The sequence below is a fragment of the Rhinatrema bivittatum genome, chromosome 9 (assembly GCF_901001135.1).
Source record: "Rhinatrema bivittatum chromosome 9, aRhiBiv1.1, whole genome shotgun sequence".
In the NCBI taxonomy this organism is placed as follows: Eukaryota; Metazoa; Chordata; class Amphibia; order Gymnophiona; family Rhinatrematidae; genus Rhinatrema; species Rhinatrema bivittatum.
Window position 1 is genome coordinate 87447071 of NC_042623.1, and position 23480 is coordinate 87470550.

At 44.0% G+C, this 23480-nt stretch overlaps 1 protein-coding gene across 4 annotated transcripts in view; it reads left to right on the forward strand.

Moving 5' to 3' along the window:
* The window catches only part of CTTNBP2 (cortactin binding protein 2), a 373947-nt gene that overhangs the window by 336882 nt on the left and 13585 nt on the right, over nt 1-23480 (forward strand). For all 4 annotated transcript variants that reach the window (XM_029617221.1, XM_029617222.1, XM_029617223.1 and 1 more), the window contains 2 exons: nt 4210-4339; nt 6949-7050. In XM_029617221.1, coding sequence (XP_029473081.1) covers nt 4210-4339; nt 6949-7050 — 232 coding nt within the window. The remainder of the gene's footprint in view (nt 1-4209; nt 4340-6948; nt 7051-23480) is intronic.

Below are 23480 nucleotides of genomic sequence, written 5' to 3' on the forward strand. Positions count from 1 at the left end.
GGCGCCGAAAAATGGCGGCGGCCATAGACGAAAAAGATTGGACGGCAGGAGGTCCTTCCGGACCCCCGCTGGACTTTTGGCAAGTCTCGTGGGGGTCAGGAGGCCCCCCACAAGCTGGCCAAAAGTTCCTGGAGGTCCAGCGGGGGTCAGGGAGCGATTTCCCGCCGCGAATCGTTTTCGTACGGAAAATGGCGCCGGCAGGAGATCGACTGCAGGAGGTCGTTCAGCGAGGGTTCCGGCGCCTCGCTGAACGACCTCCTGCAGTCGATCTCCTGCCGGCGCCATTTTCCATACGAAAACGATTCGCGGCGGGAAATCGCTCCCTGACCCCCGCTGGACCTCCAGGAACTTTTGGCCAGCTTGGGGGGGGCCTCCTGACCCCCACGAGACTTGCCAAAAGTCCAGCGGGGGTCCGGAAGGACCTCCTGCCGTCCAATCTTTTTCGTCTATGGCCGCCGCCATTTTTCGGCGTCATTTTGGAAAATGGCGCCGGCTGAAGACGACAAGATTCAGGAGCAGGAGCCCGTTCCGGACCGCCGCTGGACCCGCAGGTTATTTAAGTTATTTGGGGGGGGGTTCGGGAGGGTGGGGGATTTAATTTAAAGGGTCGGGGGTGGGTTTTAGGGGGTTTTAATGTGCCGGTTTTTCGATTTTTCGATTTTTCGATTTTTAACGATTTTTCACGATATTTTACCCCCCCAAACGGCAACAATACGATTCCCTCCCCCTCCCAGCCGAAATCGATCGTTAAGACGATCGAGGACACGATTCACATCCCTAGCCTCTTCTGCCAGTCAGGGCTGGGGATTCACAGCTCCTGGGAGGAGGGATTCCCAGTCATTGTTTCCTTATGATCCCTAGTGACTGGATTTAGGACCCAGGAATTGTAGAGTTCTAGGCAGAGCCCTGTTGCATGGCATCCAGCCGAGGGAAAAAATCCCTGGGTAGTTGTGAATGAAGGCTCATGATGCCAGATCTCAGCGCTTGTCCAGAATGAGCCAAAGTCCCAAAGAAGAAGGCGGAAACTTCCAGATTCCCCCAACTCACCCCCCCCCCCTCAAAAAAATGAAAATAGGCTGATTTCTGTAAACTCCCCAAGCCTCAAGGGAAATATTCCAGTTCCTCTCTTCTTAGCAGCTCCATAAGTGAGAAAAGTAATGAGAGTCACATGCTGTAACACTCAAGCAGAAGTAGATACTGTGCCAAAGGCGGCACAGGGATTGAGAAAAAATCTTAGTGCAGACTTCCAGAAGGCTGCAGAAGCTGTCGGTGTTCTGTGAATTGCTCCATGGAAAGTAATGAAGACACCTAAGAAGCTTGCAGCTTTTCAACGACCTGGGCAGTGTGAGGGAATAAGAGTCACGAGCATCACAGAGGAGATCATTCAGCAGTCAAAACACTCCTGAACTGGGCTGATTTCACATCTCAGGCTGTGCCACTGAGTGCTTTGGCACAACAGACTTGGGTTCCCAACTCCTTTCTAACAGAGGGCCTCGTTTACAAAGCCGCAGCATTTTTCTCGGAGGGGAAAATACCAAGGGATTTACTAAGCAGGCCGATGGCTAGCCTTTGCCCCTATCCCATTATAGGGGCATTCCTGGCCCCCACTAGACCACCGGGGCCAGTTTGGTGCGTCCAGGTGGATCAGGAGGGTGAGAGGTCTGGCTGCTGAGGGGGGGGTGCAATATTTTGTCAGAGGGAGGGGTTGGGGATTGGGAGGATAGTCTGTGCCCAAGAGTTCAACCATTTAAAACTTTTTTTTTTTTTTTTTTGCAGTTTCAGCCACATATAGGGAGAGCAGGGGGGAGAGTGGGACAGGGTCTGTAAGGAGTTTCCAGGGTCTTATCCACACATTGGGGGGGGGGGGGGTTATATGGCCTCGAGAACATTGGGATATGTGTTAGCGTTCCAGTACTTCCAGAGGACGATAGATATTAGGAACCAAATAACTTGCTTACAATATTTGAGGCAAGATGCATGATGTGATATGCATGTATTAGGCTACTGAGAAGCTCATTAGCATGTTCATAGCGCCAAATGCAGAATAATATGCAGCATTTTAAGTTTCACGTAACTGCCAGCGCACGCTTCCCCAGGACAGCGTCGAATGACGCTCCGCCCCCGCCCCCTCCCTGCCTAGACCACGCCCCCTGGCCCGCCTCTTTCTTTGGGCCCAGCACTTCTGCGCATAACAGGAGTTTACGCCCGTGGCCAGGCCAGTTGTAAAATGCGCGTGGCGCGCGTAAGCCCCGGCCATGAGGGTATCCCCCATAATTTACACGCGTGGCCGATACCGAACAAGCATTGCCGGGGCAGGATCGGGATTTACATGCATATTTTCGATTTCTGAGAGATTGCATGTAAATCCACGTGAGCTAAGGTAAAGAGCAAGTGTTAACTTTGCGCGCGTGTGCCGTCGAGAGGGGCTCCTCGCACATCCCGCGAATTTTCAGGACGGATTTATGCATAGAGATCCTCTGTGAAAATTCTGGCAGAAGTCTGCAGGTAAAAAGCACCGCGGGCTGTTTGAAAATAACCCTCTAAGAATATCAGTCTGCCATCTCTTCTCTCCTAGGTCCTTACATCGGCCTTCTGTCTACCAACTCTTTCTAAAACCTACAAATTCACCTTTTCAGATGTGCAATTATTTTAATGAATTGCATAAATGCCCTTTTAAACCTTTTTCTTGGGCAGTAAAGTTGTCAAAACTCCGCAATGAGTATGTTTCTGATTATCCTTAGCATATATGAGGATAAAACTTGAGTGCAATAAGAGAAATATTTTTCTTTTTGGTTTTTTTGTTTTGTTTTTTTTTTTAAACTAAACTATTCTGGGTTTATTTCTGCCAGTTTTGGTCCCGGACACTACTGGATGGATGTCAGATTAAAAAAATACAGGCGGGGAAGAATGCATTGTTTTCAGCGATGTCAGACAAGACCGGGAAGGGCTCTTTGTAGCTAATGATTGCAGCTTAAGGTGTTTTTAATTCAAAACATTTTTTTTTTCTCTTTTTATTCTAAAGCAGCCTTTTCAGCGCTGCCAACCAGGAAGCGAGTTGTGTTGAAATGCTGCCTGTTGTTTTGTGCTTGAGAGCACACCAGCAGGTCTTTGTTCCCTCCTGCAGCTGTCCAAACGCCCAACTGGATCCCATTGGGTTGCTGTGCTCTCTATGGGTGGGGTGGGAGAGGGGGAGGGGGGGAGAGGCGAAACGTGCAGCTGGAAGCAGAACGTCCAGCATGAATGTCCATTGAAAAGAAAAGTTGTATTATTCACATCCCGATTAGCTAACTTTGGCATTTCGCCTTTTCAAAATAGTTGCACAGTTGATCAGACATTTCCTATTGGCATTGTTTGTTTAGTAAATTAAAAATGTAAATGCTTTTGCACGTCTCTGCTTGCAATTTAAAGCAGCGTTGCAGTACATTGGCTTGAAAGTCAACCATGTTGAAATGGCTTGCATATGTCTGTAGCTGCCTTCTGCCGTGACTGAGCTTAGGAAGAGTGTAAAGGTTGTAAGAAGAACTAGAAGAAGCCCAAAGACTAGGAATAGATGAATAGGCTTAACATCAGAAGCTATTTGCACTTGCGCCGAGGTCCAATAGAGGTCCGTTGCAGTGGAGGTGGGTGCCCAAAAGAAGCAGGTGGAAACTGGCTGGCCCAAAAAAGGTTCACAGCATCGTATATCTCTGGGGACTATTTCAGCACAACTGACCCTCGGCAGAGCCATGTCAAAGCACGGTTTGAAAGATCCTTTTGAAAACAGGATTCTTTTGTTCAGTGTGTTTTATCCACAATTATAAAGGCGTGAATAGTTTAAAATCTCTTTTACAACTTCCCTCCAAGAAGATTTGAAATTATCTAGGCCTATCTCTCTGAAGCTGTCCTGCAAATGAAGGGCACAGGAGAGAATATGGCTACCTCCTGCCCCAATGCCAGCAATAACAATAATGGTGCCAGCTGAACGTCTGTGCTTGCATCCATGTTTACATCCGGTTTTAATGCTGATTTACTTCAAACTTCATGCCCTTTAGTAAATGCACAGTAAAATTGCAGCTAATGCCATTGTCGAAACGTTAACGTTATTAACAGCCATGTTGAACATGACTTAGTAAACAGGCCCCATAAATGGATAGATAAATAGTTAGATAGAAATGTTTGTATAAGTAAAGTGTGAAACAGTAAAATGTTATAGTGAACTCTTTCTCCTAGATTGTTAGAGAATGAGCAACCACAGTTACTGAACATGGAACAAAGGTTATCCCTCGGCTCTGATGACGAAGACTTTGTGCGGGAACTTCAGAGTATGTGTTCCAGCAAATCAGAGCCAGATATAAGCAAGGTACGGATGTCGTGTATTTAATGTGAGACGCATGACTTATCTTTTCTCTCCAGAAAAAGAAATGGAACCAGGCCTGGCATATGGCGCTGTGACCCTTCATTTGCACCCACTCAGGGATATTTTCTCCTAATTTATATTCCCCTACCAGCTTACTTTGCTCCTGTCATCGCAGAGGTCCTTGGCTGGGGACCATGCACCAGGGCTCCTTCTGCAGCCCTACAATCATGGACCCTTAAACCAGCCACTAGGTGTCACCATTGCATAATGTCTAGGACATTTGCTCCTTCTCCCCAAAGGGGCTGTGAATGCCACCTCTTTCAGCAGCCCCGAGCCCCAGCCAGCCCAGGGAGTGGAACACCCTAGCCGGGGATTCAACCCAGGACCCTCCAGATGGCCGTGAACCACCAAGCCGACCCTCTCTTATCTTTTCTAATCAGAAGGTGAAACTGAGATGAGCCAGAACAGCAGTAATTTTAGAGATCACCACAAACTCATTTAATAATGGAAGACCGTGCATGATTAAATCCATGGAGAGACTTTTCCTACTCTACATTCATTCACAGTCTGAAATTGGCAATGGATATTAAATCTGTATCAGAGCCACCTCTGTGAGCTTTCTCTCTGTGTCCTCTGGTACATAGTGGAGGAGAGGACAGCCTCACACCCACTGCTCCCTGTGGCGCTCTCTACCCCTCTGCTTCTGCTGCTGGCCCTGCCCCTGCCCCTGCTTATGCTGGTGGAGCCTGCAGGTGGTGAACTGCATGGAGGAGAACCACCCTGTGCTGTGTGCGCCATTGCTTTGAGCCCCTGCTCCTGTCAGCCTGTGCTTATGGAGTAACCGTCTGATGACTATTGATCCCCAATCTGTCCGAAACCTGAATCTTTTAACTTTTTCTACAAAATTCAAAGGAAGAGCTGAAGATTTTTTTTAGATGATACCAAAGTTATGCAGGTCTCTGTCTCTTTGGTCAGTTCTTGAATGGAAAATCTCCAAGTAACACTGGGTATTGCTGGGATTGGTATTAAGAGCTCCGAAGAGAGGACATTGCTTCTGTCTGTATAGAGCCAAAGCTTCAGCCATGATTTGCACAGTTAAGGGTCTTTCTCTGCTGTGGGCATTAAAGATCTGATGTCACTATTCCCAGTGGTAGGGATGTTCTTTCTGGTGTCATGACTAAACTTCTATGCAGCTTACACAATCTGACCTACCAAAATCCCCCTGTAAGAGCAACTAGATTACATAGAAACAGAGAATATGATGAGCCATCTAATCCCTCTATGTCCCCTTACTGCTGCAGTGCCACTGACCTCACTTGATCTCTGATTTTGCTTGCTTCATGATTCACCACATTTGGCAGGTCTTGTATCTGGGATTGCAGTCTGTACGTAATAAATGAAATGACATTCTCTATTTTTTTTTCCATGCGTTCTTAAATTACAATGCTATTTTTGCCTTCATTATCCTTCTTGGAAGGCATTTAATGTATCTAGCCCCTATTCTGTGAAGAAATCCTTTCTTGTGTTCTATCAGAGTCTAACTTTCTCCTTTCTCCTGTCATGGCTACTTGTTCTAGAACTGTCTTTCCTCTGACATATGTTTGCTTTTTTAGAGAATGATCTGCCCCATTCCATTATATGTGTTAATTCAGCTGATGAATGCTTTGGAACAGTGTACTGCAGGAATGACATTATAATACAGAAAAGCACAGACTATGGTGGCAGATAAAGACTGCAAAGCCCGTCTGATCTGCCCATTTTCTCTTTCTTATTGCACTACCACACACCCTACTTGATCTCTGGCTTAACATCATTCCTTGCAGCTAAGGAAGCTCTGTGCTTATGTTTTCTTGATTTCTGATACAGTTTTTCTGCTTCTCCTTCTCCACTACTCCAAACCCTTCTTGTGAAGAAATGTGACTCTTGAGTCTCATACCTCACTCTAAGATTCCTTGCTCCAAGGCTTCCTCTTCACTGGAAAATGTTTGTTGTTGTGTATTTCTTATACCTTCAAGGTTCTTCAGTGCGTCCATCATATTCTAGCAACCCCCATCCCCCCACACCTTCTCTCTCCGAGGGTATAATTTCACTCTCACATAAGCCCCAAAGGTGATTTATGGCATTGATCTCTGCAATTTGTAATATTTAGGGCTTCTGATTTTAGGTTTTAACCAATAAAACACCTCAGTGTAAAACAATATAATAATTATTTATTAGATAATGACCGGAAGAAGATTTCCTTTGTGTATCCTGGATCCTTCACTTTGTTTTTGTGCCTTTTCCAAGCTGATAACTCCTCAGTTGTACAAATGTATATAGTTGATTCAACTGGGTAAGGTGCCTAATAATAGCACCTGTGCTGCGAAAAAAACTGACAAACACTAATTTTTGCTACCCACAAAGAACCCCGTAATTAGCTGGAAAATAAACACCCAAATTTACAATTTATAAACACCTAAAATCAGAAGCCCTAGCTATATTTTATACGTGAAATTGGTATTAAAACCATAGATACATATATTTTTTTCATCTCATTCGTTCTTTAAACTGAAATGTAAAAAATGCATAACAAAATCTGCTGGCTTTCACAATCGATTGTTACTGTATTTTAGATTGCAGATTCTGAGGATGGTCTAACAATATTTAGTAGCTCCCAGAATGAGCCCGTGTTGTCAGCAGCTGTTGCTAATCCAAGTATACAAATGTCAAAAAAGGTAGGTGGCCGTATGTATTGCAAATTATATTAGAAATATTTGTTCAAAATTAATTGCTAATAAAGTCTGGATTAAGAGAGAGAACATGACTACTGCTAGATGGGGAGGATTACTTTAAAACAACGGCACATGCGCCCATATAGGCGTGCATAAGGCTGCACACAGACCTACCCCAGTATTTTAGAATCCGTGTGTATCTTATACATATGGGTTATAAAATTTGTGTAAATCTACCCTGCAACATTTGCACACACATAAAAGATACACGTGAATAGATATTCTAGTTAGCTGGATATGTTCTGACTTATCTGGCTAAATGGTGGTTTTGCTGCTACTGTGCTATTTATCCAGCTAAGGGGGGTTATTTTCCAAGCTGAGTTATGGGCTTATCACATGCGTTAAGACATTTTTCACATGCGAAAAGCACCATAACGCATGGTGCGATGCTAATTTAGAAAAGGGGTGAAGTTTGGGGCAGAATTTCTGGCAACGTGGGCTGGCTTCACAAGTTGCGAAGCCATATCGCACAATTTTAACACAGCTAATAACTACACCTTTTTCATTCGCGTTAAGCTGTGCGCTACAACTTTATCACACTTTGTGATGTTTTCGCACATAGCATTGTTAGTCTTTTAAGCCACCCAAAGATGAGATTTGTGCAATGTTCTCTCAACCTAGCTTGATGGACTCTCTACCTGGGTAACATCAAACTAGGTTGAGAGAACATTGTATAAATCTCATCTTTGGGTGAGTTTCCTCACTCCGAAGGTCATCAAATCTTCACAAAAGAGCACTGTTCTGTTCATACATCTCACTCTGAATGTCAAAGTGGCCCCTAACCCCTACACTAATACCTAAACTTCACCTCGCGTAACTAGGTGGGCCTCATATAGAGGTATAAATACTTAACTACTAGACAGGCCTTATAGCAGGGGTCAGGAACCTTTTTGGCTGAGAGAGCCATGAACGCCACATATTTTAAAATATAATTCCGTGAGAGCCATACAAGACCTACCAAATTAATTTACTACAACCCCCTACTCTCCTGACGCCTCCCCAAGACCTGCCAAATAAATTTACTACAACCCCCCACCCTCCTGACCCCCCCCCCCCCCCGCAAGACCTGCCAAAAGTCCCTGGTGGTCCAGCAGGGGTCCAGGGCTCGCAGACAAATCTTTAATAAAAAAGTAAAAATCTAACAAATCCCCCCCCCCTCCTGACATCCCCCAAGACCTCCAAAATTAATTTACTACAATCCCCCACCCTCCTGACCCCCCCAAGACCTGCCAAACGTCCCTGGTGGTTCAGCAGGGGTCCAGGGCTCGAAGACAAATCTTTAATAAAAAAGTAAAAATCTAACAAAACCCCCCACCCTCCTGACGCCCCCCAAGACCTCCAAAATTAATTTACTACAAACCCCCACCCTCCTAACCCCCCCAAGACCTGCCAAAAGTCCCTGGTGGTCCAGCAGGGGTCCAGGAGCGGTCCGGGAGCGATCTCCTGGACTTGGGCTGTCGGCTGCCAGTAGTCAAAATGGCGCCAACGGCCCTTTGCCCTCACTAAGTCCCTGGGGTCGACCAATGGCAGCGGTAGCCCCTGTGACATAGTGAGGGGCTACCGTCGGCTGCCATTTTGATTACTGGCAGCCGACGGCCCTTTGCCTTTACTATGTCACAGGGGCTACCGCCGCCATTGGTCGACCAGTGACATAGTGAGGGCAAAGGGCCGGCGGCGCCATTTTGATTACTGGCAGCCAACAGCCCAAGTCCAGGAGATCGCTCCCGGACCGCTCCTCGACCCCCGCTGGACCTCAGGGATGTTTGGCAGGTCTTGGGGGGGGGGGGTCAGGAGGGGGGGAGGTTGTAGTAAATTAATTTTGGAGGTCTTGGGGGGCGTCAGGAGGGTGGGGGGTTTTGTTAAGATTTTTACTTTTTTATTAAAGATTTGTCTGCGAGCCAGATGCAGCCATCAAAAGAGCCACATCTGGCTCGCGAGCCATAGGTTCCCGACCCCTGCCTTATAGCTAGGTGTTTTCTCTCTCTCTCTCTCTCTCTCTCTCTTGTTATAGGTAGGAATTGCAACAATTTTAGTACTTATCGCAAAGTGTAAAAAGTAACTCCCAGCTTAAGCATCTCTTCCACCTGCCAGATAACCTCCACCCACTTTACTTCTGGAAGCCAGTATAGTCTTTGTCTTATAATCTGTCTGGGTTTTGTTATTATCCGGTGAAATACTACTTGAGTCCATCCAGGATACAGTGAAAAAATATTTTTGGCATTTTGCAACACCTTTTCTACTTCGCTCTCTGTACCTAAGTGTAGTTCAGCTTTTAACTGTATTTCAACTATCTGGGGTCCCAAATCATTCACATTTTTCCCCAGGAATCAACACTAATGCATCCCTCTTCACCCAAGGCTTCAGCATGTTTACATGGTAGGTTTGGACTCTATCCCTTTTCATATCTACCTGGTATATCACTAGTCTTTTCCATTTAGTTAATAACTTATTAGGAGTGGAGGCTATCAATACTAATACTCTATCACCAGAATTTAACTGGTGTTCACTGGATACATGACCACAATAAATGTGCTGCCTCTCTTGGACCTTACAGACATTTTCCTGAGCAATCCTAAAGATCAAGTCTCTACAATTGTTTAGTTTGTTCAAATAGGTCTGGACATCCATTACCTCGGGTGCCTGACTATCACACCATTCCTCGACCATGTCAAGTAGACCATGCGGTTGTCTCCTTAACAAGAGTTCAAATGGAGCAAACCCTGAGGTGGCATGAGGAACCTCTCATGGTGAATAAGAGAAAGAGTAACAAATGATCACAGTTGCCTGCATCCTTATCTAGACAACTCTTCAACATTGCCTTCAACATCTGATTAAGTCATTCTAGTAGGCCATCAGTTTGGGGAAGATAGGCAGATGTATGAATGTGCCAAATCCTAGACAGACATCATTGGGACATCCTACTTGAATATTTTAATCGACTCCCCTGCTATCAATCGAGCTGATGTGGATCTAAGAGGAATGGCCCAAGGATATTGAGTGGCATAGTCCACAATAACCAGAACATAGCCATTCCAGCTTTTCTCCCAAGGACCCATTTTATCCACTGGTACCCACCTTAGCAGTTGCTTGATAAGGGGGAGAGGTATAGGGATGCCTTGATCAGTATGCGGGGAGACACCTTTTGGCACTTAGGATAGGAGGCTCAGAAAGTGTGGACATCATTTTATATATCTGGCCAGAAAAAGCACTGCTTGATGCATGCCAGGATACTGGGTACTCCCAAATGGCCAGATGGGAATGTGCTAGCATCAAAATATTCTTCCTATAAATTTAAGGTAGCAGAAGTTATTTGCGTGGATCTGTTTCTCCTAGTTTCCCTTCCACCTTGTATAATAAATCATGTTCTAACTCAAAATAATAACACTATTTCTTATCTTTATTCATTTGTTAACCTTCCTTTACCACTACCAGTTCAAAGGTATGTTTGAACCCGGCATCCTTTCTCTGCTTCTCTTTAAAAATGGGGAATCTCCATATTACTTACTCTAGGACATTCCTAGACGCTCCTGGAACTATATCATTCATTCCAGATCATGGTCATCCTGTTTTTCCCTCTTTCTTTCTGCTCAGGATTCCTAACCCTATCTAGGGTTGTACCTCCTGACCCTGTAATGGAAACACCTCATCTAATGCCATAGCCTCTGGTCCTCCTTGGTCAATCCACTGAGATTGATATTGACCAACATCTCTGAACCTAGAAGTAGGGCAGTCATCCCCATCCAATCTTTTCTTACAATCATTGGAAAGGGAAGAATTTTGGCTATGGCCACTTTCAGTGGCCCTTTCAACCCCTCCAATGAGTCCCTTGAACTTTTGTATTGGGTACTCTCTCAATCCCCATGGATACAATGTAACAGGACTTTCACATCCCTTCTCTCTTGGGGAGAGTATGTGTCGCCTTTTTGGATAATTCTTACAAAATAAGGCTCTGACTGGCTCCTGAGTCCAACAGAATGAGTGTTTTTAAGCTTCTACCTGTATTTCTTGCAGGTAGGGTAGGTTACTAGAGACACTGGATGGGGATTGTCCACCACTGCCCCCCCCCCCTAAAAAAAAAGAACAGTCTATATGAGGACAGTCTAGTTTGAGGTGTCCCACCTTCCCACATGAATTACATCTTTATTGGGATCAGGCTCTTTGAGATTCTCCTTGCACCCTGTCTTCCGTGGGAACCCTCTGGAACTTACCTGTGGGATTTTTGGGCTTAGACATGTAAGTACTTGTCTTAAAGCTCATCTCCAATCTTCCCCTGAACTGGATGCCCCTTTTCTTATTCTCCCCAAAGATTCTCACTTCGGAGAATTGCCGTGTTTGTTCCAGGGTCCCGTATAGGAGGACCCATGTCCACCGCCTCGACCAAAGTTTTGGTCCCTTGTTTCACAACCCACTCCCAAATGTCAGCTGATAGCCTGTATACATACTGCTCTAGCACAACTGTCTCTATAATCTCTTCCAGGGACTTTTTCTCTGGCATCAACCACCAGTAAGTTAGGTCCTTCATATGTTGAGCCATTGCTCATGGCCTGTTCTGTGCCCCCCAACTTCATTTCCCTGAATTTAAGGCAAATTGTTTCCAGCATAAGACCCAGACAGTCTTGAATCACTGTATTCAAGGCTTTGTAATCTGTGGCAATGGCTGAATCCAGAGCCTTATAAAGCCACCTGTGCTCCCCCGCTGAGATATGGGACCAGCCTCATGACCCACTCCAATTTTGACCAGCCTGTCGCCACTTTCAAAAGTCACCAGATAAGCATCCAGGTCATATTTCTCACTCATCTTAGTCAGGGATAAACATTTTCACCACTGACCACCTCTCTCCTTCCCTTTCCTAATGTCAATAGGCACAGTACCTTTGTCCTCCATGATGTCTACTTCTTGGGACAATAATTGCTGAGTAGTTGCCACTTGTTCTTCTAGGAGCTTTAGTAGCGGCAACTGATCTTGTAATGTCTCCTCACCTAGTTGTTGGATAATTTTGTGCAATTTCTGGCACTGATCTGTAATCCACTTTAATATATTTTTTAAAATTTGAATTATGTTCTGCTTTTTTCAGCCACTTTAATCAGATTACATTCAGGTACTGTAGGTATTTCCCTGTCCTCAGGGAGCTCAGAGTCTAAGTTTGTACCTGAGGCAGTGGAGGGTAAAGTGACTTGTCCAAGGTCACAAGGAGTGGCAATGGTATTTGAACTGTGGTTTTCCTGGTTCATAGTTTACTGCTCTAACCACTTCCTCCACTTCTCTATTCCCTTCTGAGACCATAGTAACTCTTCTGCAATGAAGAAAGAGAGAGAGAAAAATATTAAATGTGGGTCTCCTGTGCAGGTCATCTATCCCTCTACATATTTTTCTCCACTGACTATCTTCTTACGAAAAGACACCTTTTTCTGTCACATATCCTCCCTCCAGAATAGAGAGAATTGGCTCCCACTGCCAGGTGTACTCCTAGTATCCACAACCTGAAGGTTTATTCACCATTACTTTACTGCTCTTTGAGATAGCACACTGCCAGGACTCTGTGATATCCTCACCAAAATCTCTGGGGATCACCTTCTTTGGATTGTGTGTGGTCAAGAGATCCCACCACTACCACCACATATGAAAGTTCCAATGGATATAGCCTAAATTCAATAATTTTCCTTTGGATCCATGAACACAATCTATACTTCCACTGATTGTTTGCCATCTAAGTGGGCTTTGTGTTCAGGGATTAACCCTTGATATCCTTCACCTTATCTCTACAAACAGGCATGAAGGACTGATTTATTGTTATCTTGGATCCCAATACAGTTCAAAGCAGTTTCTTTGGTTGGCTAAAAAACTAGGTCAACATAGCCCAGCATGCAGATTCAGACACAGTTCAAAACAGTTTCTTTAGCTGGGTGGAAAAACTATATTAAAGTAGGTCAGCACAGAGATTCAAATGCAGTTCAAAACATTTTCTTAGGCTGACTGGAAAACTAGGTCAATGTAACCTAACATAGAGCCTCAAACACAATTCAAAACAGTTTCTTTGGCTGGCTTAAAAACAGGGTCAATGTAGCCCAGCACAAAGTTTCAAACACAGTTCAAAACAGTACCTTAGTTTTTCCAGCCTTAAAGTGGCTCCTCAGTCTCCATGAGTTCCTCTGTTGACCCTGTAGCCTGCTCAGCCTTCTGTTCAACATCTATGTTCTGAGTGAAGGAACTCCATCTCCTCCTCTTCTTGCTCCAGACTTTGTTTACTTCCTCCCCTTCCTGATTGAGGCTCTGGGATTCTCCACCCACTCTACCCTTGTAGATTCATCCTACAGTACCCATTGGATGTTCCAGTCCTGGTCCTCACTGATGGATGGAGGAATGCACTCCTTCCACTCCTCAATTCTTGGGAATATCCTTCTCTTTGGGACTGTGAACTGTCTTCTAAGGTCTGACCCACATGGTCTTCCTTCCCCAGAACCCTTCTTATTTGGAGTTGATGAGCCTAGTCCACCACAATATGTATGCAGTGACACCACCTGATGACTTTATGGTTTTATATTTGATCTACACCACATTTTCAGAAGAAGAGAGAGGTTTACAAGGATCATGACAATTTATTTTTGGGATGGGCGGGGTGGAATCCACATATTCCACAAATACGTTTGTGCAGTTATACCACCTAATAACCTTTGATTTTTGTGTCTGTTCCATGCCAGATTTGAAAGATATGGCTAGAGGTTTATGAGCATCATGATAAGAGTATTGTTGCATAGGAGGTGGATCCTTGGGCTGAGGTGAAGTTGACGCAACCCGTAGGCGAGGGCCTATAGGTCCCCACCGTCAGCAGGCGGAGTGGGCTCAAGCTGGAGGCCACTGGAGCTTCACCTATACCAGCCCACATTCCCCTCGGGTTGAGTCTTCAGGTGCCGGGGCCAGCAGGACTTAGGTGGGCCTCAAAGTTAAGTACAGGTAGTAGATGGTTCAGCCCAGAGACAGCAGCCAGCAGATAGCATGGTCCTATTCTGGATGGGATATGGATCAGGAACTCAAGCACTAAGGAACAAGAAGAAACTGAAGGTGCCTGAGCAAAGGGAGGCCGAAGCCTTAGTAGTCCGTGTCCAAAGGATAGGGACAGAGGCGTCACTGTCAAGCTTGAATGGAAGTTGGCGGCACTTGGAAGGTGTAGCAAGCAATGTGGAACTCTGGACTCAAGAAAGTCTGAGGTGAAGTCGTTCGTAGCAGTGGTCAAGGCACAGAGAAGGCAGGCATGGTCAGACATAGCAATGGTCAAGGCATGGAGAAGGCAGGCATGGACAGACGTAGCAATGGTCAAGGCACGGAGAAGGCAGACAAGGTCAGGCATAGCGATGGTCAGAACCAGGAAGTCAATCAGCACACAGTCGAGATGAACAGAGAACAGGAACCAGGAACTTGGAGAAACAGGAACACGAAACAAGGATCACGGAGAAGCAATGAGTACGAGGAGACCAAGGAGACCAAGGAGACCTGTTGCAAAGGCCATGCTTCAGTGCGAAGCTTGAGCATTTAAGCACTGAGGGAACTGACTTCAGCATCTGGGTCCGTGGCCAGGATCCCGCTGTCTGCCCTTTAAAGCTTTCACTGGTGTGTGTGCGTGCCTATGGAGGGGTGCGGCGCCGCTGGCGGCGTCTCTCCGCGAACCCCGCAGAGAGCCCCAATGGATGGAGGCATCCTGGCTGGAGGTCCCGGGAAGCGGAGCAGGGCCGAAGGTGCTGGTGGAAGTCCAAGGTCGGGATTGGCGGCCCACCGCCGCCAGCGACGAGGAGCTGGAGCCTGAAGCTTGTGTAGAGAGGTGAGAGGGCCGCACCGTGTGGCTGCTGTGGGCGGCAAGCGTAACAAGTATTTTTGGGTGAATCTACTTATTCTACAAATACGCAGAATTGTTCTACTTAGTAACTTTTGCATTCTGCATCCGATCGATACAAAATGTTCAGGAGATGACGGGGTGGGTTTGTGGGGGCGGGGTCCAAGAAGAGTCAGACACTGGTATTTTCCCCCATATACCTGCAGCCATGCACATTCTGGAAAATAAACTCCATTGACTCTGTGTGGAACTTCTAGTTTCATTGTATGACCAAAAAGCTAAGGCCTTAAACCTGCTTTCTGGAAGAAAAGTCTAAAACATACAGTTAACCCACAAACACATGTGATGATGTCACTTCTTGTACTTGCTTTCTTTAGAAATCACTTCTGTTATGGATATTGAAAGGGAGAACAAAGGTTATCTATATTAATCCAATTGTTCACATTAACTTCATCAACATTTCTGTAATTTCAAACTTCTAATACTTTGCTTCAACGTTAACACAGATCTTTATTCACTGCAGAAAATGTCATGTGGACAGCAATTTTTCAAAGCCATTTCCGTGGGTAATTAGCAATTCGCTTACATAAATCAGCCATCTGAAAATCGCTTTACCTCAAAGTAGTGAAAAGTCCACATATTGTTCCCCAAGATGCAAACGTTAAGCCACATTAAGAGGAGGTGTTCCTAGTCCGTGTTTTGGTTGGGGAGAGAAAAATGAGTGCGTACATTATCTTCCATTCAAAAATTGTCTGCAGGAAAAGCACATGCAAGTCTCTGCAGGGACTTTTTACCCTGTGTCAAGTTACAAAGTGAAACTGAGTGTGCATGTTCACATTGAAACTTGGAGCAAAGTCCAGGAATAAAATGTACCCGTGGATCTTAAATGCACAGTTTGAAAATTGCCCCCAATCTAAACATCAGGAATGGTATCCGGCATAACATGACTATTTTAAATTCCATTTGTAAGTATCTTCATGGCTGAAGATGGTTGAGGATGTGCAGCAACTGCTCCAAAAAACGGAACTGAAATTTCAGAGCCATAATTCCAACATAGGCATTTTTCATTGCACAGATGCTTAAAATATATGATTAAGGCTGCCATTTTTGTAACCTTATGCAGGAAGCTGCGTGTATGACTTAAATGCCTCTATTTTAGGAGACTGAAGTTCAGTGAAGTTTTAGGCTGAGGATTTGTTTAACTTAGGTGCCTAAAACTGAGGTACCTGGTTGCAGGTCTACTATTCACTTACCTACAAGCACTTAAGTTAGGCACCTAGCACTGGAAATCAGCCCTGAGCGCCTAAATTTACACTCTCAGCCCTAGTCATTTTACAAAGGGGCAAGATTAGACACCTAGGGGCGGATTTTCAGACTCCGCGAATAGGCCTACTTTTGTTTGCGCTCCAGGCGCAAACAAAAGTACGCTGGATTTTAGTAGATACGCGCGGAGCCGCGCGTATCTGCTAAAAACCTGGATTGGCGCGCGCAAGGCTATCGATTTTGTATAGCCGGCGCGCGCCGAGCCGCGCAGCCTACCCCCGTTCCCTCCAAGGCCGCTCCGAAATCGGAGCGGCCTTGGAGGGAATCCTCTAACGCCCTCCCCTCACCTTCCCCTCCCTTCCTCTACCTAACCCACCCGCCCGGCCCTGTCTACACCCCCCCCTTACCTTTCTCCGGGGATTTACGCCTCCCGGAGGGAGAAGTAAATCCCCGCACGCGAGCGGGCCTCCTGTGCGCCGGGCCGCAACCTGGGGGCGGGTACGGAGGGCACGGCCACGCCCCCGGACCGCCCTGGGCCGTAGCCACACCCCCGTACCCGCCCCCAAAACGCTGCCGACACGCCCCCGAAACACCGCGACAACCGGGCCCGCCCCCTGACACGCCCCCGACACGCCCCCCTCGGAGAACCCCGGGACTTACGCGAGTCCCGGGGCTCTGCGCGCGCCGGTAGGCCTGTGTAAAATAGGCTCACCGGCGCGCAGGGCCCTGCTCGCCTAAATCCGCCCGGTTTTGGGCGGATTTAGGCGAGCAGGGCTCTGAAAATCCGCCCCCTAATTCTCACCTTTAGGTACATAGACCCTTTGAAAATTGACCTCTAAACTTTTTTATGATACAGGAGATTTGAAATTTATTCTTGATGTACTAACAAAACAAGGTAGGTTTCAGCACTCCTAGTTTGCCCTGTACAACCCTTGAGACAGAAGGGGAAAGCAGGTAACCATCGTGCTTGTAATAAAGCATGCAGTGAACTCTGTTTACACAATGACTGTTCATGGTGTACTTTAAACCACATGTTTGTTTTACTGTCAATCAAAGTAGACAAAAAACAATCTTAAACAAATGAGTCACATTCTCTGGCTTTAGTTTTGACCTTCCACATTCTCTGGACTTTCTGTTGGTCATTTGGCTTTTTCCATCGCTCCTGGTTGTGGTATATATTGGGTTTTTTCATCTCTCTCTGCTTTGTTTAACAAAATTAAGCAATGTTGAGAGTGTTGGGCTCATATTTGGATTAGTGCTGCATAGTGCTCTTTCCACCACTAGTAAATGCCAATGTAAACAGAGTAATGCTTCCCATGCAAGAAGTTAGGCACTTTACATCTGGAACACTGAGTTTTTAATTAAAATAATGCTAACATTTTTTCAGTCTAAAATATTTTATATAGGCAAGGGCAAGAATTTCTAGTATTTGAATATTAAGACACCCTTCAATAATCATAGTGTCAAGGCTTTACTAAGTCACCAAGCCTAGTACCTCATTCACTAAGGGTTTTTCCCACAGACACAAAATGGGAGAAAAGCCTTAATGAATGTGGCCCTGGTTCCTAAATGTAGTATCCAAAGGGCCTGATTCATCCAGGCACGTTCCAATGCTCACAGAATGGAAGAAATGCCTTAGTGAATCAGGCCATAAGTTAGATGCCTAAGTTAGATGCGTATTTTCAGCTGAAAATTCACATAAATGTAGGGGTCTAAAACTTTGGTCTCTAAATTTAGGCCTGCTATTCATTCTCCTAGATTTCGGGGCCTTACAGGGTCAGACATCAAAATGCATTATGGCATTAATGCATGTGTGAATAACATTAGCGCACGGTGCAAATGCAAATTTTGGGAAGGGGCAGGATTTAAGAAAATGAGGAGCAATATCACACGCTTTTAACTACTCCTTTTTTCCTGGTATTAAGCTGTGCAATATACCCAAAACAGCCATAATGCAATTCCCAACACATTTTTGGAATTGCATTATAGCCATTTCTAAGGGGGAAGGGAGAGAGAGAGCCTCTGGGGAGGCCATCACAGTGTACAACTATTTATATGCTTATAGGAGGGACAGCTAAAGATAAAGGTGAGGTGTTGGTAATTTAGGGGCCAGTTTTCCATGCAGAGTGAGACATACGAACAGCACAGTACCCTTCGGTGAAGATTTGACATCATTTGGAGTGAGGAAAGTCTCACAAAGATGACATTTCTACTATGTTCTCTCACCCTAGCTTGATGGACTCTATAACAGGGTACCATCAAGCTAGGCCATGATAACATAGTACAAAATGTCATTTTTGTGAGACTTTCCTCACTCCAAATGATGTCAAATCTTCACCGAAGGGTACTGTGCTGTTCGTATGTCTCACTCTACATGAAAAACTGGCCCCCAAACCCTAAATCACCACCAATACCTCACCTCGAGCTATTAAATGCCCCTTCTATAGAGATATAAATATTTGACTACTATAAGTCCCTTATAGGTGTTCTCTCTCTCTCTCTCTCTTTCTCTGTGCAATTATCATGGGGTGCAAAAGGTTTCCACACCCTTTTTCATAGCACAGGTGTTATCCATGGGTTGATGGACAGATTTTCTTTGTTTTGGTGCTGTAGCTACAACATAACAGGAATAGGCACTTTGAACAATTTATTGAACGCCACCCTCCATTTTACTCTGTAACTCTTAATTGCAGGTGTGTCTACTCCAGAATCCATGGTAGAGTGCAAAAGTATTTTAGAAATAAAAGTCAACAAGCTTTTCTATTGGATTAATTTAACACAGGGATTGACCTGATGAAGGAAGTATAGATCTGAATGCTAGTCACAAATGTCATTAGTCCAATGAAAAGATATCATCTACACACAATGAAGTTACTGGGTAATACATTCAAAACTAATAAGAGAAAATATGTTTGTACTCAATGCATAATTAAACTCTGGAATTCATTGCCAGAGGATGTGGTGTATTTAAAAAAGGTTGGACAAGTTCCTGGAGGAAATGTCCATTAACCATTATAAAGGCAGAGTTGCAGCAATCCCCTGCTTATCCCTGGTAAAAGCATCTTGGGTTCGATCTACCCCTTGGGATCCTGCCCAGGTACTTGTGACCTGGATTGGACACTTTGTTGGACCTTTGGTCTGACCCAATATGGCAAGTCTTATATCCTTATGTTCTTATGTTCAGATTGGTTGCTGACCTTAGGGAGGGCAATTTTGAAAAGATTTTACCCAAGTAACTAAGCAGTTACCTGTGCAAAGTCAGAGGCTGAAAACTGCCTCGCCCCTGTGTGAGTCAAAGTATTCCCACTCGTGCTTTTATCCATGTGGCAAAGGGGCAGGAGAAGGGCAGAGCCAGCAACTGGCTTTTGCTACTGTAACCCTTGAAGTTCAATTTTCTTTATGACTTCTTGTGTCTGAAACCTGCACTTTGATTCCCAACCCAGTATCAGAAATGAATCCACACGCTCTTTAGTGAGTAACAGTTTTATCTTTACTGGAATGAATGACTGAAATAAATCTGTTCACTTCCTAAGCATCTGCATTTGTCATATAAACACATGTATATAGTACAAGAGAAAACTCAACTTTGTCATAAACTCATGTTAAGTATTTCAACCAGAATCAGCATGTGGTATAGCACCCGACCTTAAGCAGTCTCTGAACAAGCAAAGTCCCAGATTGTATCCTACTGTGTGTCCATTTGAATTTAGAGCTGAAGAGGGCGTCAGTACTGCTGCTTCAACTGCCAAATCCACAATACAGCAGCCTCTATCCGAAAGAAGAGCTTCAAATCCTGACAGGGCACAGTTCAACTACTCCCAAGTCGTCCACAGCAGGGTTCCAGAAAAGAGAACCTTAATCAGTACAGATAATATTTATTAATTCAGAGCAGGGCAGGAACTCTGTTCAAGCTGAGCAGTGATCTGTTTGCACATGCTCAGACAATCCAATTTTTATAAATCTCTGTAGGTAAAGTAAAAACAACTTCAATACATCTCAAAACAATGTTAACTAACATAAATACATTACACATGAATACAATTATAGAGGGCTGCTCACCTTAATCAGTACAGATAATATTTATTAATTCAGAGCAGGGCAGGAACTCTGTTCAAGCTGAGCAGTGATCTGTTTGCACATGCTCAGACAATCCAATTTTGAATCTCCTTTCCCCCCCCAGCTCTTAAAGAGACAGCACTCTATTGTCAGTCTTTTCATGTCACAATGATGATTCAACATTTCTCTGCCCTAGTTCCTAGAGGTATGTTACACTACTACTAAATGTTAAACTACACTGTTATTCAAATATTGGCTAGAAATGTTATATAAATCTAATTAGCGAAAAATAAATAAAAGTTGTTCATTGGAGGTCTGTCCAAAGAAAACTAGAGGCAGTGGAGTGTAGGTGCAACAACACAAAAAGGAAAATATCCCCATTCCAAATAGTTCAAAACAATATCCATATGGAATATAAAAATGAAGGAAAAGACTTCAGGTAACCGATGTCTCACCTGCCACTTGAAACCAATAGTTATTAGTCTGGAAAAATTCTGCTTTTTGTTTCATTCATTTCTTACCCATTTTTGTTTAGAATGGAAAAGTGAAACATCTTCAATTAGAAACAGGCAGGTTTAAAAAAATGCTACACAAATTTTGACTTGGCCTGCGCTTCAGCCCATTCTTTAGAAACCGATTAAAGATTCCCTGATGCAGCCAATGGGGAGAAACTCGAGCCGCATCAGAATTTGTGCAGAGCTCTTTAAATCAGCCCGTTTCTAACTGAAGATACATTTCACTTTATCATTCTAAACACAAATGTGTAAGGAATGAGTAAAACAAAAACAAAACAAAAAAATCAACAGAGGTTTCTCAGACTGATGACTGTTGGTTTTAACTGATCTCTACATCGGTTGTCTAAAGGCTTTTCCTCCATTTTCTAAAGACATATTCTGTAGGGTGATTGCTTTGAACTGCTTGGAGTGGGAATATTTTCTTTTTTTGCATTAGAATTCTCTATGGGAAAAATACTTTGTAAATGAGTCCCTAAGTTAAACTTGATGCATATCCAGATTCTTTCCAGTTCAAAGAGGCTGTAATTCATTTTGTGCTGCTGTTCGTATTCTCAGCTACTTCATTAACTTCTCTAGAGTAAGTTATGCCCATTAGTGGTTAAGTAAGTGCATAGAAGAAACAGATTGCACGCCCTTTGTTGGCTTAAGGCCAGATATCCAGCACTGTCCTTTATGTGTGACACCAGAAACTGTACCTAATTTAATGGGACAGAGCCCAGAGCCAGAGAGGCTTGCACAAATATAACAGGATATTAACAAATCTTTGAACCATTTTCAAAAATATTAGACTTGAGAAGCAAAGAGTATGTGTTGTTGGTTTTTTTTTTTTGGGAGGGACCTGAAAACACTGAAACAGCAGTAGCTTTCAAAATATGGGATATGGATGCAGGTGAACCTAAGAAAATGTATTTGCATTCATGTAATCTTTAAGGATGTAAGACAAATTGTGAAATCAGATAAGGGCAAAAATGAATACAAGATTAACAAGAAACTTCCCATCCCAGTCTTATCTGAAGGTAAAAGTATAATGATTGCATCGTAATAGGATTTGAAAGTGTGCATAAAAATGATTTGGATAGACTGCAGTGCTGTAATTGAAACCCTTGGGAAGGAAGGAGTACTGGGTATGAACTAAATAGGGGATTTCTCATGCCCATCTTGCTAAAATGGTGGAATACTAAGGAGGAAGATGACACAAACTGTCCTGGATAGGGAGCAATATCTTTCAAGCAGTCATACTCTGTGACTTAGCAGTGTGACAGACTGGATTAGCTAGCTGGTCTTTTTCTGCCATCATCTACTATTCTGCCTCTGCAATGTATGTATATGTTTCATTGTTACACTATCACCCTGTGTCATCTTAAGTATTGTATAGCTTAGAACAGGGGTCAGGAACCTTTTTGGCTGAGAGAGCCATAAACGCCACATATTTTAAAATGTAATTCCATGAGAGCCATACAATATGTTTAAAACTAAATACAAGTAAATGTGTGCATTTTATGTAAGATCCCACTTTTAATGTACAATAAGTCTCTGAAAATATTACACCAGGCCTTAAGACACCAATACATCTCCTATTAGGAAAACGGACCAAGTCAGGCTGCTATAGAGTCCTACACAGAAACAACACGCCAGCAGAAAACCTCACCTGAATCACGTGCTGTCCCTCACCTAACATAGAATAAAGAGACCAAAACGCATAACAAGAAGCATGCAGAAAAAACTGAATTGGAAACTGCAACAAGCCAGAGTCTCTGTATGCAGTGTAACAAAGGAAAAAAGAAACATCACCCATCCTTATAAAACAAATCAAGAAATATAAAATCATCAGCAGTAAAACTGTACTAACAAAAAGAACATATTTCGAAACAGCTGATGAGAGGAATATCCAATAATTAAAACTCATATAAAACATTTCCAGATACCAACAAAATATTTCAAAATAGCAGATACAAAGATCCAGTAATGAAAAATAATAAGGATACAAAAATTTTTTTGCTCTGCATACCTGGGAACGTTTGATATCCAGGTGTCCTGAGATTGTTCTGAATTAGCAGGAGGTGGGGTGGTTTGCTTGGAACTTTCTCCTCTCTCAGTCACATACCAGCGCTCTCTCTCACACTGGCTCTCAATGACACACCTATACACACATGCTCTCAGTACTCACATATACACATGTTTTTTCTCACTCACTTATATAGGCTCTTAATTACACATTTACACACATGCTGTCTATCTTTTCACGCTTACACACACACACAGGCTTTCAATCACATAAATACATGCTGTCTTTTTCTCTCACACACAGACTCTCATTCACATGCTTACAAACATGTCCTCTCTTTCTCTCATTTACACACAGGCTCTCAATCACATACTCACATGCTCCCTCACCTAAATCAGCTCTCAATCACACACAGACACACATGGTCTCTCTCTCTCATTTAAACACAGGCTCTCAATCACATACTCACATGCTCCATCACCTAAACCAGCTGTCAATCAGACACAGACACACATGATCTCTCTCTTACTTATACACACAGGCTCTTAATCATACATACACATGATTTCTCTCACACACAAAGGATCTCAATCATACACACATACTCTTTCACACAAACAGGTTTTCAATCACAAACTTACACATACAGGTTCCCAATGGTAAACTTACATTCATGCTCTCTCTCTCACAGGCAGGCTCTCAATCACA